This window comes from Microcebus murinus, chromosome 9 (assembly GCF_040939455.1).
Source record: "Microcebus murinus isolate Inina chromosome 9, M.murinus_Inina_mat1.0, whole genome shotgun sequence".
Lineage (NCBI taxonomy): Eukaryota > Metazoa > Chordata > Mammalia > Primates > Cheirogaleidae > Microcebus > Microcebus murinus.
Genome location: NC_134112.1, coordinates 11129534 through 11148245, shown reverse-complemented (window position 1 = coordinate 11148245; position 18712 = coordinate 11129534). Strand labels below are relative to the sequence as shown.

Below are 18712 nucleotides of genomic sequence, written 5' to 3'. Positions count from 1 at the left end.
TGAATTCTTTATCTGTCATTTTAACATTTTCCTTCTGATTGAGATCCATTGCTGGAGAGGTAATGTGATCCTCTTGGCTGTCAAAACAGTCTGTTCACATGGACAAAGTTCTTACACTGGTTCTTTCTCATCTGGAGAAGCTATTCCTTCTTATTTTTACTTTAATTTAGGTGGATTTTTTTATTTTATTTTGTTTATTTATTATTTTTTATCCTCTCCCCTTGTGTATGTGCCTGAAATGTATGTCATGCTTTTTCATTTAGCTTTTATTTGGGGTACTTTTAGGGAGATAAAGCTCTGTTTGTATTATTCTTTGGTTATCAATAGTCTTTGTCCAGCATCTTTCTCAGAGGCTGGTTGTAGCTGAAAAGTACTAGCTTGTATTTCAACCACTAGGCCAGTAGGTGGTGCTTATGTGTAAGAGCGGCTGAGGCTCTCACAATGGGTGTGTGCTTGGCCTCGGTTGGTGGGTTGGTCTGTAGGATTCCTGGCATCCTGAGTTCCCTGCTCAGCCCAGTGGGGGAGAGAGAGGGAATACAAAGGTGGAGCCAGACTGGACACGCTGGAGAAGGGCAGAAGTACCAGCCCTGATGAGGGTGGCAGGGAGGATTCACAGCAGTCTCTGTAGGGGTGGGAGGACGGGGGTGGGGAGTGAACCAGCTTCACCAGCTGGCTAGGCAGATGTGCTCTCTCCCTCCCTGTCACACTACCATCCCTGCCTTTCAGTTCAGATAGCCACTCTTTCGTCCAGGCCATATGTAGCTGAAGGCCAAGGAAAACACCTGACCTGTAGATCTCCACCCACATGGTCTCTGGGCAAAACTTCCCTCAGGCCAAAACAGGCAGCTTTTGGCTTGCCTATAATCCACTGCAGGAAGCTGTGGCTTCTTAAAGGGAAGGTGTGGGCCCCACGCAAACTTGGTTGTGGTGGGCACATAGGAAGGGTCAGAGGGGACAGCTGCTCCTAAATCCCTGGATTGATTGTCCCCTGGTGCACCCAGGCCAGCCGCCCACGAAATCAGCCATGGCTGCATCAGCAGTAGTGGACGGGAGAGGGGAAGAGGAGGAGAAGATTCTGAGGGGAGGAGAGCTGGTGCTCTGGTCCTCTTGGTGCCAAGGGGCTCCCCTGGCATGCTGACTCAACTTTTACCTGGGGACAGCCCACCCTCTATGTCCAAACTCTAGGAATCCCACAGTCCCCCCCAGGACCCACCAGCCCCCTGAGGCTGCTGCAGTATAATTGGGTGCTGGGAAACCTTGGCTGTGGATCCAGCAATGCAGAGACCCAAGGGCTTAGACTCCCTGGTCAGGGCAGCTACAAAAACACTCCCTCTCCCCGAAAGGAGGGAAACGAACTGCACCCTTCATGCCAAACCCAGGCACAGTGAGCACAGTATTAATGGCAGTGCAGTACCCCTACAAGCCCAGGACTGGCCATCTCTCATGGCGTGCATCCACGCCAAACCCTTGTGAGAGCAGACATGGCTATGTCCACACAGTGGGTGGTGGGGGTAGGAGAAGCCCCGTCTCCACATCCTTTCCTGGGCTCTGATGTTGCTTGTGCTCTAGAATGGGGACACTCTCCTACCCTATGAACTCTGCTCTTCACCTGCGTCTCCACTGGGAGGGATGCAGACAACTTCAGATCACAAGCCAGGGGCTCTCAGATGGAGGAGAGTACTTGCTCCGGTTTCCTTTGTGCCAAGGATATTGTGCTCATGCCAGTTTCCTATTCCCTGTGGGCAGCCCATTCTACAGGTCACAACTCCCAGAATCTTGCAGCCCTCTTGTGTCCCCACGGACCTTTGTGGTTGTCACAGTCCGAATGGGCTCTGGGGATGTTTGTGTGGGATTCAGTGACATAGAGACAGGAGAGCTGAGACTCTCTGGGCAGGGCAGAGGCAGGCAGTGGGCGCACAAGTGGCGTGGTGCCTGCACCTTGGCTAAGGTCTGTGGCCGAGGAAGTGGCTCTGGGCAGGTTAGCCCCCTTGTGCTCTGCCCCCCAGCTCTCAGCTAGCCAAGGGCAGCAGTGCCTGGCCTCGTGAGGGTACCGGGGCTCTCTGAGAGTTTGGGAACCAGCAGTCTGCTGTGGATGTGAGGAGAGGAAAAGTAAACACCCCTACCTACACTTTCCGTGAGACTCCAGATTCCTAGGGGATGGATCTCTGCCAGACTCTTGCTCCTTCTTGTTCTGCTCCGCAGCTTCTTCCCGGGAATCTGTGTTAGGTGCCGGCACTCTTCCCTCAACATTCCACCTGGGCTATGTTTGTTCACCTGCAACTTTTTCTCCTTTCTGGGGAGATCTGGTGACCAATGTCTCTAGTCTTGAACCTCCCCTTTATTTATACGTTTCTTCATTTTCCATATTTTCCATAGCGAGCATATTTTAAGTGCATGGTAAGAAAATTATAGACATTATTTTTTAAATATAATAATTGAAGACAAATTTCCATATTTGAGGAAAAGGATCTCAAATTGGAGATTTCTCATATTGTTCCAAACAAAATTAAAACAAGGGACCAGGCCGGGCGCAGTGGTTCATGCCTGTAATCCTAGCACTCTGGGAGGCCGAGGCAGGCGGATTGCTCGAGGTCAGGAGTTCAAAACCAGCCTGAGCAAGAGCAAGATCCAATCTCTACTATAAATAGAAAGAAATTAATTGGCCAACTAATATGCATAGAAAAAATTAGCCAGGCATGGGAGCACATGCCTGTAGTCCCAGCTACTTGGGAGGCTGAAGCAGGAGGATTGCTTGAGCCCAGGAGTTTGAGGTTGCTGTGAGCTAGGCTGGCGCCACGGCACTCACTCTAGCCCAGGCAACAAAGCGAGACTCTGTCTCAAAAAATAAATAAATAAATAAATAAACACAAGGGACCAAAACATAGCCTGGAAAATTTTTCAAATTTTAAGAAAAAAAATCCTATAAACAGTGAATGGGGAAAAGCAGGCCACTTTTAAATGAACTAAACTCAGGTTGGCTGAAGATTTCGTCTTCCACAAAACTAAATGCCATAGAGCAGTGGAGCCCCATCACTGTGTTTAGTCATCGTATCACCATCATCACTAGCATTTACTGAGCACTGAACTGAACTCTAAGCACTATCATTTGCTTAACCAACATCTTATGAGGTAGCTGCTATCGGAAGTCCTACTTTAGCATGGGGTACAGGGAGGTTAGGTGACTTGCTCATTGTCCCACAGATTGTGAATAATGGAACTAAATTTCAAACCCAGGCACAGTGATCCCCCAAACTATATCTTTTCTGCTTAACCATCTATAAAATTTTGAAGGAAAACAAGTTATGATGCAAAGAGGTTATCATTGATGTGTGCAGGAGTTCAGAAAACATGCCATCAATCCATGTATTTCAATAACTTCTTAAAGTCTTCCTTCAAATTACCAAGATATTAATTGCGGTGAATTAAATAGCAGGAAATTACAGAAGAAACAGACTGGTGGAAGGCATCCAAATACCTCAAATCTTAGAACTAAGGATTTAGCCAGGCATGGTGGCTCACACCTATAATCCTAGCACTCTGGGAGGCTGAGGTGGAAGGATAGCTTGAGCTCAGGAGTTCAAGACTAACCTGAGCAAGAGTGAGACCTTTTCTCTACTAAAAGTAGAAAAATTAGCCAGGTGTCGTGGTGTGCACCCGTAGTCCTAGCTACTCGGGAGGCTGAGGCAGGAGGATTGCTTGAGCCCAGGAGTTGGAGGTTGCTGTGAGCTAGGCTGATGCCACAGCATTCTACCCAGGGCAACAGAGTGAGACTCAGGCAAAAAAAAAAAAGAACTAAGGGTTTAAAACCTTTAATGGGATGCTGATAAGTCTAAATAATAGATTTAACTTAGATACAAAAATGTTAAGGCCAAACCAATTTTTGTGACACGTTTTTAGAAAGAAGTCAGACTTGCTCATGAGGCCACATGTAGATCGTCATAGCCAGGTGTAGCCTGGCTGGGTCAGGGCAGGAATTAGGTGCAGGTCCTGGAGATGTCCTCTCTGGCCATGGCTGTCTCCTCCTAGGTTTTACTCTACCTCTCAGGTCCATTTTATTTTTATCTTTCAGCTGAAACTAAGATCTGCTTCAAATACTACCACGGAGTGAGCGGAGCCCTGCGAGCTACCACCCCCAGCGTCACGGTCAAGAACTCGGCAGCTCCCGTAAGTCTCGTGTCTTCCTGTTTGGTCACACCTGACTCTGGTGCCTCTTCACTGTCTTAGTTTGTCCCTGGGTGTTTGTGCGTGTGTGTGTGTGCACGTGTTCTTACACACACATGCAGATGTATTGATAGACGCATTATGGACAGACAGACACATCTCAAATTAGGGATGGGAATGAGATCCAAAGTCAACCTTGTCCTGACATCTGTTTGTGCAAGAAATGCCAGACTTCACTACTTTCCCTAGACAGCCAGATGTTTCTAACAGAGATACGGTTACTACCAGTGCCTATGTCTTTCTTTAGAGCACATTTAAAAAAAATTTTTTTTTAATTTCTTGGTTTTAAATATTTATATTTTCTTATGTTTTAATTTCTTTTTAGGCTTGTAAATAAATTGATGGAGTAGAATTTATGGTCTCAGATGGATTTGGGTTATAGAATTACAAATGGTAGGCCTAGAAGGACTAGACTCTCTGGTCTCTTTATGGCTTTGCTCACCTCTATGGTAATACTTTCCTAATACTTTTAGGCAATACTTTTCCTAAATTGCAACATAATTTTTATCTTTGCAATGCTTCTTACTTCATTCTCAGTATGTCTCATTAGACTGAAATCTACTTAGAAAGGCCATGCATTTTCCTTTTCATATAAATTAAAAATGATCAACTGGGGGAAGCAGGACAAAAATGAGCAAGGACTTTGTCATGCTACTCGAAGTCAAAAAGATTCATTTTTTTCTATGTAATAAACCAAAAGTGTTTGAAATGAAATGTGACTGATTCAGAAAGGACTCTGACCCCAACAAAACACCCCGTTTTGCCGTTTTGTAAATCATTGCTGCAGCATGCTCACGATGACTGGCCGAGGCCTTGGCAGGGACCAGTAAGAGAAAAGGCCACAGGGCCCGGAGCCTGGCTCGTCTGTCCCACAGGGTCCAGCAGGACTGGAGGTGCAGCGAGAGCAGAGGGAGGGCCACGTGCACTATCGGCGGCTCGGTCCCTTTTCCCCACACTGGCCATGCAGAGTGAAACATGATGTCTGACACTTTCCTGCTTGGGACAGGAATTTAAGCGTGGGATCTAGAGAAGTGTCCTCCGAGTGTCAAGCCCCCTCTGCCAGGCCCATTTGTATGGGCAGTCCCCAAAAGAGGGTACCCCAAAAAGCCAACATGTCCTGATACACAGTAACCAATCATTAAGTCTGGCGGACAGCTAAACTAAGGTTGAAAAACAATTGAGCCACAGGCCAGTGGTCAAAGGAGGAAGGCCTCGAACACACGGCACAGAGGGAAGGAGGCTAAAAGTGGAATGAAGGCGGTTCAGGAAAAGTCTTCTGCATGCAGGCCAGGCCTCTGCTGGGACAGCAGGTCACTGAAGAGGTGGTGCTTGCCAGACATCGGTGCCTTAGCGAGGATGGGCCGTGCGCATTGAAGGGGCCAGCCTGCTGGCTCAGGTGAGGGAGGGAAGAGGTCCTCCCCTTCTGCTCAGGAGTGACGTAGTAGGTGAGTGCTGGCCAGCCCTGGAATCACACAAATTCTTATCTGAAGCACTTTTTATTTAAAGAACGCTCCCTAGAGCATTTGGCTTCTCTGAACTCAGCACAAGGGAGACTCCAGAAGTTTACCTGCTGTCAGACCAATGCAAAGTGTGACAGATATCATCAGAGTGATAGGCAATGCAACCTTCAGATGAAGCAGGACTCCGACTACCCTGAAAACAGCCTCCACAGCGGGACAAACTGTCAACAAGCATGCGCTCCCAGGGGCTGCCGTCGCCAGAAATACGGGGTTCCATACCTCTGAGGAGGGGCAGCGAGGTGCTCCCATCATGCTATAACATAAAGGTGCAGGAGGTTGTACAACTCTGTTTCAGCCCTGACCTCATCGTTGTCATTCTTCGAGTGCTACTGTAGTGCTGATACTTCAGACTCTTCACACATCTTGAAATATTTTGACATGTGGCCGTTGCCCTGATTATATCTCCTTAACGATTTTCTCACATAAATCAGTGGACACTTGGGTTGACACTTGAATGTACATCCCACAGACAACTTTTGTTCTCCAAGCACGTGAGAGCCCAGTCGCAAAGTCCGTGTGATGCCGGGACAGAGAGAGAAAACCTGGGCTCCTGCTGCCACACCAACAATGAGTCCTTGAGACCTGACGAGGTGGCTCTCACGCCAGCAGTCCCAGCACTTCAGGAGGCCGAAGCAAGAGGATCGCTTGAGCCCAGGAGTTCAAGACCAGCCTGGGTGACATAGTGAGACCCCATTTCTACAAAAAATAAAAAATTAGCCAGGTGTGGTGGCACATCTGTAATCCCAGCTATGCAGGAGGCGGAGGTGGGAGGATCGCTTGAGCCCAGGAGTTCAAGGCTGCAGTGAGCTATGATAGGCCACTACACTCCAGCCTGGGTGACAGCAAGACCCTCATCTCTAAATAAAAAAAGAAAAGAAAAGAAAATGAGCCCTTGGGATAGTCCTGGGACGGAAGGGAGCATGCACTTTTCTGCAAAACTGTATTTTAATGTGCGTTACAGTTGTTTAATGTGCAGTTTACAGTTGCTAGACTGTGAGTGGCCCCTATTGTCTGACAGCATAGCACACTTGTCAAAGTAGTTCCTCTTGCATTACTCCAGTCTATGCCCAGCACATCTGTGAGACAGGTGGAAACCATCATTTGGGTTAAGTGACCATTTGGCTATATGGGGATGGAGCAGAACCACACCTAGTTTACGTTATTTGCAACTCAGTTCAGTTATCGGCATAATCTCAAAACCTTCTGGGTTAAATAAGCCTTTGCAGTCTGGTCTGGGGACTGAAGCACACTGTCTCTAAGCGGGAATGCTATCAAGTTTCCCCAAATCAATTTGTCAATAAACTTTGGGTATCTGCTTTCAAATTGAGGGCGGCTGGTGCTGCTCTAAACTCTTAGGAAAAGTTGCTGTCTAGAGTCGTTATATCATGTCCCAAAAGTCACTGGGTTAGTTAGTGACAATACACTAAATGTGTAATAAACTTGTAATTCTTTGAAAAGAAGGACCAAGTTGTCAATGCTCCAAAAATCAGGGCTTTAATGTTCTGAGCATAGGAGGTTCTGGACAGGCATCAGTTCTTCTTCTCACGTCCTCATTCCCCTTCGTCTGTGTCTTTGTCCCACGGGCAGCTACTGAAGCCCTTGTAGTGAAAAGGGGTTGTCATCTCTTCTTATCTTCCTGGTGCTCCCATTTATTTATTAGTCTTACTTGTATATCAGAAACTCTGATGGCTAGGGGCTATAGAGATAAACGAAATATCAGCCCTGCCGCTGAGCACTCAGTTACTCTATTGTAAATTATTATACTCTATATGAAGTCTCCAGTCCTGGAGTGTGAGGACCATGGTGCCGGTGTGTAGAGAAAGCTGTGATGGGGTACGGCAGCAGCTGCACTGGGGTCAGGCCGGGGGTGTGGGCTGAGGCAGGTGCCGAGATGGGACTTTGCCAGGCCTAGACAGGAAGGCAGGCAAAGCTGGCGGAAGGACAGTGTGTGCAAAGGCCCAGGGCTATGAATGGTGGCCCAGGCCTGGCAGGAAAGGCGGCCTGCGTTTGTTAGGTCTAAAGAACATATGACTTCCTTGATTGCCTCCACATATCCTACTTTTCATCCACCTTGCTTTTCATACTGTCTGTGTCTTGTTGGGAGCACATACCACATGTTTTATATTTCTCCTTTATTTTCTGTAGAAAATCGCTTTCAAAGGCAAGCTCTTCCTCTCTATATTCTTGCCGTGGCTTCCGTCCCCTCGTGCATTGTGCAATACGGTCTTTCTTAAAAAGCTTTGTGATGGTTTTTCTCCCTGAGTGTACATCAGAGGACAGAAGTCTACCCAGACCTACAAAGACAGTGTAGGGAAATTGTCCTCGGCCACCACCACGCTGTGCATTGAGAACTTCCAGTCCTCTGTGTTAGGCCCGTGCGCGGATAGCAGGTTTTCACGTCCACCCTTCCCACCCTCGAGACCGTCAGGCGCTGTCTGCAGGGTCTGTGGAAGGGGAGGGAGCTCTTCCGCCCCCTGCTGGTCCCCTGCAGTGCTGCAGGCTCCGACACAGCCTGTGGCTGTTCTTGGTGTGCTGCAGGTGAGCGAGACCCTTTCAAGTGCTCCCATACCTAGTTTACGGACCCTCCCTTAGGAGCGTCCCCCGCGTCCCCACGAAGATGGCAGCCTCTGGATATAGAAAGTGGGCAGCTGTGGGAGAAATAGCGCTGGCAGGGTCCAGGCAATTGGGAAAAGCCTGCCAGAGGGAGAGGGCGGCAGTGGACGTCATATTCCTGCCTTATTTGGGGCCACCTACCTGAAATGGCCCCTGGGCTCCCCAGACTTAGAGGCTGGACCATGTGTCCAAGAATGTATTTCTTATGCTGTCTTCATCAACATTGAAATTTGCAGAAATCCCACCAGAATTACGTTCTACCAGATTATTCTCATCCCTACTTCAGATTGCTATTGTTTGTTTATTTATTCATATTCTATATCTTCTGGCTCTTTCAGTGAGCAATTGGAAGTGAAAATATCAGGGTCCTTTTCTTCTCCCTCCACTTTAATCCAGTGTCTCTGCAACTGAGGGTTCGATAATAACTGAATAGTGTAAAGTTCAAAGTAAAGTTCTTTGCCAAAGGACAAAGAACAAACTTGAAATACCTTTTCAATAGTTCATGTTTACAGATTTATTTACTTTGTCAGACCCTTAAGCGCAGGTAAGGGTTGACATTTTCCTATTTAAGAAAAAAAAAAAAAAGTAAAGAAACTCAATAGGACATTTCTCTGGGAATATGTGCTAAATTCATGCTCTTAAATAGGGTCAAGATTTTCCTCCACAACCAGTCTGGGTCTCCTACAGCAGACAGATGGGTGATGAATACCTTCCAAATTCAAATTCATTAAGTTTGGCAACAGTAATATTTGTCTTGGGAATTTTAAAAGTAGATGTTTCAAAAAATATTTTCAATCGTAATGGACCAGCTACTATGAGGTTATGAAGCCTCCCGGAAAATACTTCATCAAATTAGTCACAAAATGAATCCACAAGTATCTGACTGATGTGATCAGCTATCTAGAATTGTTAGAAATAAACCCATTAATTTGGAAGACATCTTGGTTTTATAATAAATGATCTCGTGCCCTTGTGTTTGGCAGAGATTAAATGGCAAGACCAGTTGCTGATTGAAGCTGTTTCTGACAAGTGTCAGTTGCAATGTATCATCAATTTGGGGTGAAGGTCTTCAAAGTTGCCAAAGGGTCCCGTTCATCCACTGTGTCCAAATGGAGTCTATTTCACTCAAAATATGTCAAGAAGGAATGTATCAAAAAACTAATGGAGGAGTAGAAAATTTATCCTCTCTTTGTATTTTATTTTATTTTACTAATTTTTAGAGACAGAGTCTCTCACTGTCACCCAGTCTGGAGTGCAGTGGTGCGACGATAGCTCACAGCAACCTCAAACTCCTGGGCTCAAGCGATCCTCCCGTCTCAGCCTCCAAAGCACTGGGACTTCAGGTGTGCGCCTTGCACCTGGCCTACCCTCTCTTTTTAATTAAGATCGTCTGCACTGCTCCAGGGAGGTGGGCCCCACCCACGGAAATCCTCGAGAGAGCAGGCAGTGGGTTTTCACACCCACCAGTCAGGGGACACCTTAAACCAGGCGTCCTCAAACTACGGCCCAAGGGCCACACGCAGGTGTTTTTGCCCATTTGTTTTTTTACTTCAAAATAAGATATGTGCAGTGTGCATAGGAATTTGTTCATAGTTTTTTTAAAACTATAGTCCAGCCCTCCAACAGTCTGAGAAACAGTGAACTGGCCCTCTGTTTAAAAAGTTTGAGGACCCCTGCCTTAAACAGACCTCAGAACAGCAGGATTTCCCAAGATGCTATTTTGTCTTAATTGTAGTTTTCCACTAGTTGTGCTATGTAAAGAATTGCCTCTACGCAAGCAAAGGGAGACTTGGGGAAAGTTCAGAGCCATTTTCCTCAAATCATAACAAAATAGGGACTTCTAATGATTTAGTCAAAATTCTGGCTTTCATGATCTCACCAGATTCATGGCACTACAACAATGTTCTCAGACCTGCTTTCATTTCCAGTCCTGATTCTGGAAGCCTGGCTCCATGACATTTTGGCAAGGTGACATGACATTTATTTTTTGACTTGAATTTTATAATCACGATCAAAGTCTTTTGTGAACTCATTGTCTCCCTGTTGCCTCACTAACAAGTCCATAAATTTATTTTGGCAACATATCACCAGTACTTACCTAACCATCACTAAAAAGAAACTTTATTAACAATCCTATGATGAGAGAAAACTTCATCCCTAATGTCTTAAAAATCAGCTTTTGAATGAAATAATTCCAGTTATTCTAGGGAAGCAAAAAGTCTGAAGTCGTTATACTGTATAATATTCTAATTTTTTATTTTGTTCCTTCATAAATACTTGTTATTCTTTTCATAGAGGAGAATTTAAGAAATCATTTTGATTTATAGAAGCTGTAAATCAAATGCTACAGCTAAAACACAATAAATGTAAACTTGAGTGCTTGAGCTTTGTCATATTTGTTTGTAGTTTTATAGAATTGCACACATGATTTATTTACATACAAAGGATCAGTATTACCCAGACATTTACTAGGTGGGGTTAGAATGATTTTTAAGGGGGTATTTTACAAGATCTTCTGTCTATTGTAACTATAAATTTTTTCTCCATTCCACAAAGTCAAGCGTGGAATAGGAAGGGAGTTTCTCAGGGTGACAGAGAGAAGTTGATGGTTAGATACTGACATAACATATAATTCCTTCTAGCTGAGAATCCACAGTCACGTTTTGTCTCACTCCTAACCTGGCAAATTGGTTTATGATGCTCAAAGTCTCTGACTGCTAATCCTCTCTCCCCAGAACCTGCTTCCACCTCCTCAGCCCTCCTACTCTCACCCCATCAGTACTTGTAGGACTCTGACCCCTCAACTTGGGAGGTCTGCTCAGAACACAGTAGTCTGCGCATCCTTGTGTAGCCTATTCAATGAGCCTATAACTCATTGATATACTCAGTATGTATTTGCCAGTGAGCTCCTCTGGGCTAAGTACTGGTCATACAACACTGAACAAGACCAATCATCATCCCCATGAAACCACCTGTGTAGGTGGGGGTAAGGGACACAGGGAGACAGACAAGCAAACAGGCACTAGCAAACCTATTGGACCTATTCCCTTGGACCTATTCCCTTGGACCTATTCCAAGCCTCTGGCCATGGGCACACAGGGCCCTGTGGGAGGACCAGGATGGGCCAGACCAGAGTGTGATGGAGGGTTTTCCAGATGGAGTAACCTGACATATTTGCACCCCACAGCCATGAGTCCTGATCAAGCCATTCATTTTTCCTATGTGAATCTAACCCAGAATGTAGGGGCATATTTTCACATGTGTGTCTTCTGCAAATGTCCTTTCAGGTCTTGATCAGAATAAAGCAGGAGGATGTTTGAACATTTGTTTTTTGGTTGATGCATCAGTTGGACTTGTTTTTGTAGAAGACAAAGGAAGGGAAGGGGTCAGGCATCCTCTCTCCCAGGCTCTGCCCACAGTCTCTAACCTCTCTGAGAGGCACCTGGATGCTTAGATTCTTCCTGGCCCAGCATTAGAGAATTTGTTTACTTTTAGGGGAAGAGGTTTGGAGCTCACTCCAAAGAGATATTCTGGGGTCTCGAGTCTGGAGCTGCTGTTTTCTGAGACACCTTTCCCACCAGCCGTGGTTCAGCTGCCATAGCGTAGGGGTAGTTTACATCCTTCCTTTCTGGAGTCTGGGAAGCAAAACGCCAACTCACATTCTGTGATTTGCCAGTGGTTAGATTGAAACTTTATCCTTCAGTTGAATTTTCTAAAGATATCAGGTTAGAAAAAAATGTATAATAGAAACAAATCATTAATGGAAAGTGGAAATCATTTCTGTGTTTACAAGAGCCAAGTTCTTAAATTGGGGTCAGGATATCTATGAAGCCCTGATGTTATATGGATATGTTTGCACGTGTTCCTAGGGAGAGGATCCAAGGCATTCCTCAGATTCTTAACAGGGTTTGTGTTCCCAGGAAGATTATGGGCCACTGTCATAGGAAGCACCAATGTCACTATTTGCTGATAGAGAGGGCTAATTTGACAGTCTTTGTACCATGAAAAGTCTACCTTTGCCTTTATCGGAGAAAACACCCTAGCTATTAGCAGCACCATGAGTGCTGGGAATGTTCTTAATGGAAGGAAACAGATGGTAAATACCTGGATAAGAGACCCAGACCTAGAAATCCTGAATGACTATATCAAAATGAACATATTAGTCTGAGGAATCTTGCCATGAATATATCCAATGACCCAGACATGGGAGGACATGAAAATTAAGTGAAGGCCTCCTAAACAAAAAGCTTTTTTATTCCTTTTCTGACACAGGATCCAAATGTTGATTTCTCTGGGATTAGAGGCAAAGAGATTGGCACAGAGTAGACAAATAAAAAAATGTTTATTTTTCCCTAACATAAAACAAAATGGATGAATTCACAGGTGAAGTCTTTCAAATGATTGAGGCATAAATAAGTTTGATACAACTTAAATTTTCTAGAATGAAAAGGAAGAAGAAAAACTTCCAAAATAATTCTCCTTTGCCACCATAACACTGAAGCCAGAACTGCCAAAGATATCACTAAAATGGAAAACTATAGGCCAGTCCTATTTATGAATGGAAATATAAAAAGTTAAATATCAGCAAATAGATTGCAAAAGTACATTAAAATAATTGAATATATGAAGCATGTACCCAGATTGTAAGTTGGTTCAATATTCAGAAAGCTATTAATATAATAAACTGTATTAATAGAAAACCACACAATGCTCCCTATAGATACCACAAAAGCATTTAACAAGTACAAGTTAATGCTTTAGTGAGATATGAATTACTTCCTTAACCTAACATTTATTTATGTACATCTCAATCCAAATACCAGTATCATATTTTCTGTTGACACATTAAAGTTGGGAACAAGATGAAGAGGTTACTAACCACTATTATTTAACATTGTTCTGGAATGCAATCCAGTGGCATTGGTGAGAGGAAGAAATGAAAATTCAATATTGGAAAGAAGAGTACAAAATTATCATCACTTATGCATAAACTGATATTTTACAAAACCCAAAATAGTAGATTAAAACTATTATAAACAATAAATTATCTCTAATATGTGAGAGTTAATGACTCTACTTTAGAAAAACCAATTAGAAAATATAATGAAAAAAGGCCTCAATTTTAATGTTAACCAAGAAAAATAAAATATCTTAATAAGAAATGTACAGGACTGATGTGAAGAAAACTTTAAAATTATTGAAAGAGAAGATTGCATATATGCAAAGACAAAATGTGTCCCTGTTTCAGAAGCTCAGTATTTAAACTAAATAAATTTCCCCTAAATTAATTTATAAATTCAACACAACTACAACTGAAATATTGGTAGCAGAGTAACTCTAAGTTCATTAGAACTGATATGTGAGAAAAGACAGAAAGTTTTTGGGAAATGAGAATAATGAAGAAAGACTAGCTTACCAGGAATTAAAACATACTATGAAGCTATAATAATTAAAATAGAGAAAAAATAGACTAATAGAACAACACAAAAGTAGAGAGTCAGGAAATAGTCCCCAGTATGTTGAGAACTTTATTTAACAATTAAGGTATATTTCAAATCTTTTCCTATAAATGATATTATGGCAATTGAACAAACAATTGAAAATATATATGTATATCAAACCCTCTTATCATTTCTGATTCTTTATGTACAAATTGTAGATGCATAGAAGATTTAAATATAAAGAAACCATAACATTCTAGAAAAAAAGCATGGGTAAATAATTTATAGTCCTAGAGTGTAATAATTCCTTCTAAGCAGAACACAAAACCTAAGGCCAGTAAGAAAAACTATCAATAAATTTCTTTAGATAACATAAAAACCTCAGAGTGGAAAAAATATTCCTAAAAAGTAAATAGTAGAAAATAAAAAGAAGAAAGCAAACTGCTGAAAATAGAATCAGGCAAAAGGTTAATTCTTCCTCAACTTACACAGAGTTCATTTATGTTGTTAAAGAAAAGACAAATAATTTGAAAAATAGGCAAAGAACCTATTTCCCTAGGGGGGAAAATGCAATGGCCAATAAACACATAAAAAGATGTTCCATCAAGAGTATGAGAAGACAAGTTACAGACTGGAAGAAACTATTTGTAAAAGACATACCTGATGAAGTATTGTTATTCAAAGTATACCAAAAACTCACAAAACTCTACAATAAGAAAATAAACAAGCAAATTTAAAAATGGGCAAAAGACCTGAATAGCGGTCTCACCAAAGAAAGCATAACAATGGCAAATTAGCAAATGAAAAAATGCTCAACATCCTATGTCATTAGAGAATTGCAAATGTAAAACAACAATGAGATGCCAATACACTCCTATTAGAATAGCCAAAATCCAAAACACTGATAACACAAAACACTGGCAAGGATGTGGAGCAACAGGAACTCTTATTCATTCCTGGAGGAAATGCAAAATGGTACAGCTGGTTTGGAAAAAATTTGGCAGTTTCTTACAAAACTAAGTATACCCTATGATCCAGCAATCACGTGGTATTTACCCAAAGGAGTTGAAAACATATGCCTGTACAAAAAGCTGCACTCAGCTTACTCATAATTGCCAAAACTTGGAAACAACCAAGATGTCCTTCAGTGGATGAGTGCATAAATAAATTGTGGTACATCCAAACAATAGAGTATTATTTAGCAATGAAAAGAAATGAGCTACCAAACTACGGAAAACACAGACAGAAATATTAAATGCATATTACTAAGTGAAAGAAGCCAATCTGAAAAGGCTATCTATGTTCAAATTCCATCTAAATGACCTTCTGGAAAGGGCAGAATCATGGAGACCATACAAAGATCAGTGGTTGTCAAGAGGTAGGGGGGATGGGGGGAGGTATAGGAGGAACACAGTGGGGATCTAGGGCAGTGAAACCATTCTGCATGACACTGTAATGGTGGGTACATGTTACCATACATTTGTCAAAATGCATACGATACACAATACCAAGAGTGACCCCTAATATAAACGATGAACTTTGAGTAATATTGATGTGTCGGGCAGGTTCATCAGCTGCGACAAGTGCACCATTCTTGTGCGAGATGCCCATAGTGAGTGAGGCTGTGCAGAGTGGGACAGGAGATGGACAGGAACTCTATTTGCAGTTCTGTTTTGCCCTGAACCTAAGACTGCTGCAAAAAAATAGTCTATTTTTTTCAAAAAGATGCTACAATCAGATAGCTAAACTTCAAAAGCTGGTACCCAGGGAGGATGAGGGTATGAAAGAAGCACATGTACACTCTTGGATCCATTTTTCTCAAAGCAGTTTGGCAAGATTTATCAAATTTATCAAAATTTCTCTTAGGCATGTTTGCAAAAGATATTTGAGATATAGAGACAAGGTTATTCATTGCTGCTTTGTGAAAATAGCAACAACAGGGAAGACCAAAGGCGTCCACAATGGGGAGACTGGACGATGCCACCTCAGGGCAGAGTGGGGGGATCTGACTGTCATTATGTTTTATGAAGGGAAAAGGCAAGGCACAGAACAGTGCTTTTAATGTTACCCCATTTGTGTAACTTTTTAATTAATAGTTATGGAGATAAAAATTAACTTATTTGCAGGAAAGGATAACAAGAAATGAGTAATGGTGGCTGCTTTGAGCATTATGTAGAGGACAGGTGCACAGCCCCATGGGCAGGATTTCACTTATTTTGTACCTCATTTTAAAACCTGTATATTTTTCTAACGAACAGCTATTTTCCTTTTTCTTAACCTATTTATGTTTCCTAACAATAGATTTATTTTTTTAAAAAAATCAACAAGAGTTATCAAAATAGTGGGATTGATGTATTTTATGTTTTTTCACTATGTTAACATCAATAATGGTTTTTTATAAGAAAAGAAGTCAATTACATTTAAAAAAAAAAAAAAATATTACCTTTCCTCTCTTCCCACAACTGGTCTGGCTAGATCGTTCTAGATGCTTAAATAACATGTACTGCCACTGCTTACCCCATGACGCAGAAGGAAAGCAGATCTCCTGGCACATGCTGACCGAGGCTAAAACCAATTGCCAAAGCCGCTCCCTTCCAGAGCCAGGATCTGATGTCAAGTGATCAGATGCCCTTTTTGTCTGCCCATCCACCCGCATGTCCATTCCTATGGAAATGGTAAACAGGAAAAAAGACAAAAAAAAAAAAAAAAACCTGGATCAATACTGAAACCCATGATTTAACTAAAATAATAGCTGAAGAAAGTGCTCAGGCCAGAAATTGAGAGGAATTCCCAGGGATTACAATATCATTAAGAAGCCCCATGTGTGGAGAGCAGGAAGAGCTAGGGGCAAAGCAGATTGGGGGCACAAGGGGCACTCGTGGCCTCACACCCCCACACAGTGGACGAGTTCTGTGCTGCTACTCATGCAGTTTGGTGTCACTCAGCCTTTCTGGCTTTCTTCCTCCCCCTTTCTTTTGTAAGCTTATTTTTTCCTTTGCCTGTACATCAAAGTACAAATTTGAGTTAAGTGTTCTTTTAATAGCTGGTGTATCACTGTTTAACTTTTTTATTGTAGTAAGATATACATAACAAAATTTACTATCATAACCATTTTTAAGCATATAGCTCAGTGCATTAAGTGCATACACACTGATGTGCAACTATTACCTCCATCCATCTCCAGAACTTTTTCATCTTCCCAAACTGAAACTCTATACCCATTAAACAATACCTCCCCATCGCCCCTTTCCCCAGCCCCTGACAACCACCATTCTACTTTCCGTCTCTATGAATTTGACTACTCTAGGGACCTCATATAAGTGGAATCACACAGTATTTGTCCTTTTGCAACTGGCTTATTTTACTTAGCATAATGTCTTCGAGGTTCATGCATGTTGTAGCATGTGCCTGCATTTCCTCCCTTCTTAAGGCTGAATGGTATTCCATAGTACGTATATGCCACGTTTTGTTTATCCATTCCTCTGTTGGTGGATACATGGGTTGCCTAGAGTGACTACCAAGTGTGGTCTCTTAGGGGATACCCCACTGGTAATTTGGGCAGGAAAATTATTTGTTACTGCATTCTTTGCATTGAATGATGTTATCATCACTCATTATATATAAAAAGTATTCTGTGGTTCAAATAAGGAGAAACATTAAGAAAATTCATAGAGGTTGCCTCCTCTTGAAATAAAGTCAATGCAATAAACTGGAGGAAATTCTAGAAAATTCCATATTGTTCTCAGCATGATTCAAAACAACATTGTCTCTTTGAAACGTCATAAGAGAGGGATGAATGATAGGAAGGATGGCAAGGAGATAATGGCGTCCTTTTCACCTTTTCACCAGCTGTCACAGGTGCATGACTTAGAGACTAGGAAAAGGAAGTATTGAATTAGAAGAAAAACTAAAAAAAAAAAAAATCATCCCAAACCCAGTGAAAAAAGATGGAGAAAAAAATTTTATAAGCCCAGAGATCCAACCTATGAGCAATAGATGTTTCCAAAAAAGAAAATAGAGAGAGAAACATAATAACCAATGAAATAAAAGATGAAAAGTTTTTCTGATCCTAAAAATACACTTTAGGATTAAAACAGAAAGTCTTCATCATCTTTCAGATATGACGAAGCCAGTATTTATATAATAAAATACATAATATGTATGTTTATGGTAGAAAATTAAGTAAACACATAAATAAGGAGAATTAATAATAATCCAATACACAGCAAGCCTCTGAAACTACTCAGTCAGGGATTTCTGAAGGAAGAATTTTCAAAGTGAAGAATCCAACAAACAAGTGGGAGAAACTGTCAGGATACCTCGAAAATAACAAAAACCAAGAAATTTTGACCATTCTCTCCACAGCACTAAGGCTGCTTGGTATGATGACTGTTTGAAGGGGAAAATTTTTTTCTCTGCTGTACCAGTTGTCTTTGATGTGTGAATGTACAGAATACAGAAATTCTCAAGCATAAAAATACAGAAACTGCCCACATGTCAAAGATACAATTTCAGGCTTGAGAAAATTATGGATGGAAGAAACTGGTAGTGAGTAAGGAAACTAGTTAGCTTTAAAGAGATAAGGGGAAATATCACAAGCATGCATTATTATTTTATTATTTGAATATATATTGTATGATTTAGTGCACCAATCAGCTAAACAAAAATACTTCAATAAGCAAAGAAATATGTTTAAAGACTTGTAAAAACAAAACTCTTTAAAAATCAAGACTTGCCATGGTAAAATGACTTAATTAAACCAATGAGGCAGCAGCATTGAGGCTCATATATATAATCATATGTATACACACTATTTTATTTTTATTTACATAGTTTGATCATCGCCACACAATGCAATAAACCAAATATGTACTCATTCATTACAACACTTAACCATGAAACACTACAGGTTTCTAA

General features: G+C 41.9%; 1 protein-coding gene across 4 annotated transcripts in view; it reads left to right on the top strand.

Annotated features, from left to right (window-relative positions):
• HECW1 (HECT, C2 and WW domain containing E3 ubiquitin protein ligase 1) overlaps window positions 1-18712 on the top strand; it is a 405077-nt gene that overhangs the window by 226519 nt on the left and 159846 nt on the right. For all 4 annotated transcript variants that reach the window (XM_020289912.2, XM_020289913.2, XM_076006287.1 and 1 more), the window contains one exon: window positions 4070-4164. In XM_020289912.2, the coding sequence (XP_020145501.2) occupies window positions 4070-4164 (95 nt within the window). The remainder of the gene's footprint in view (window positions 1-4069; window positions 4165-18712) is intronic.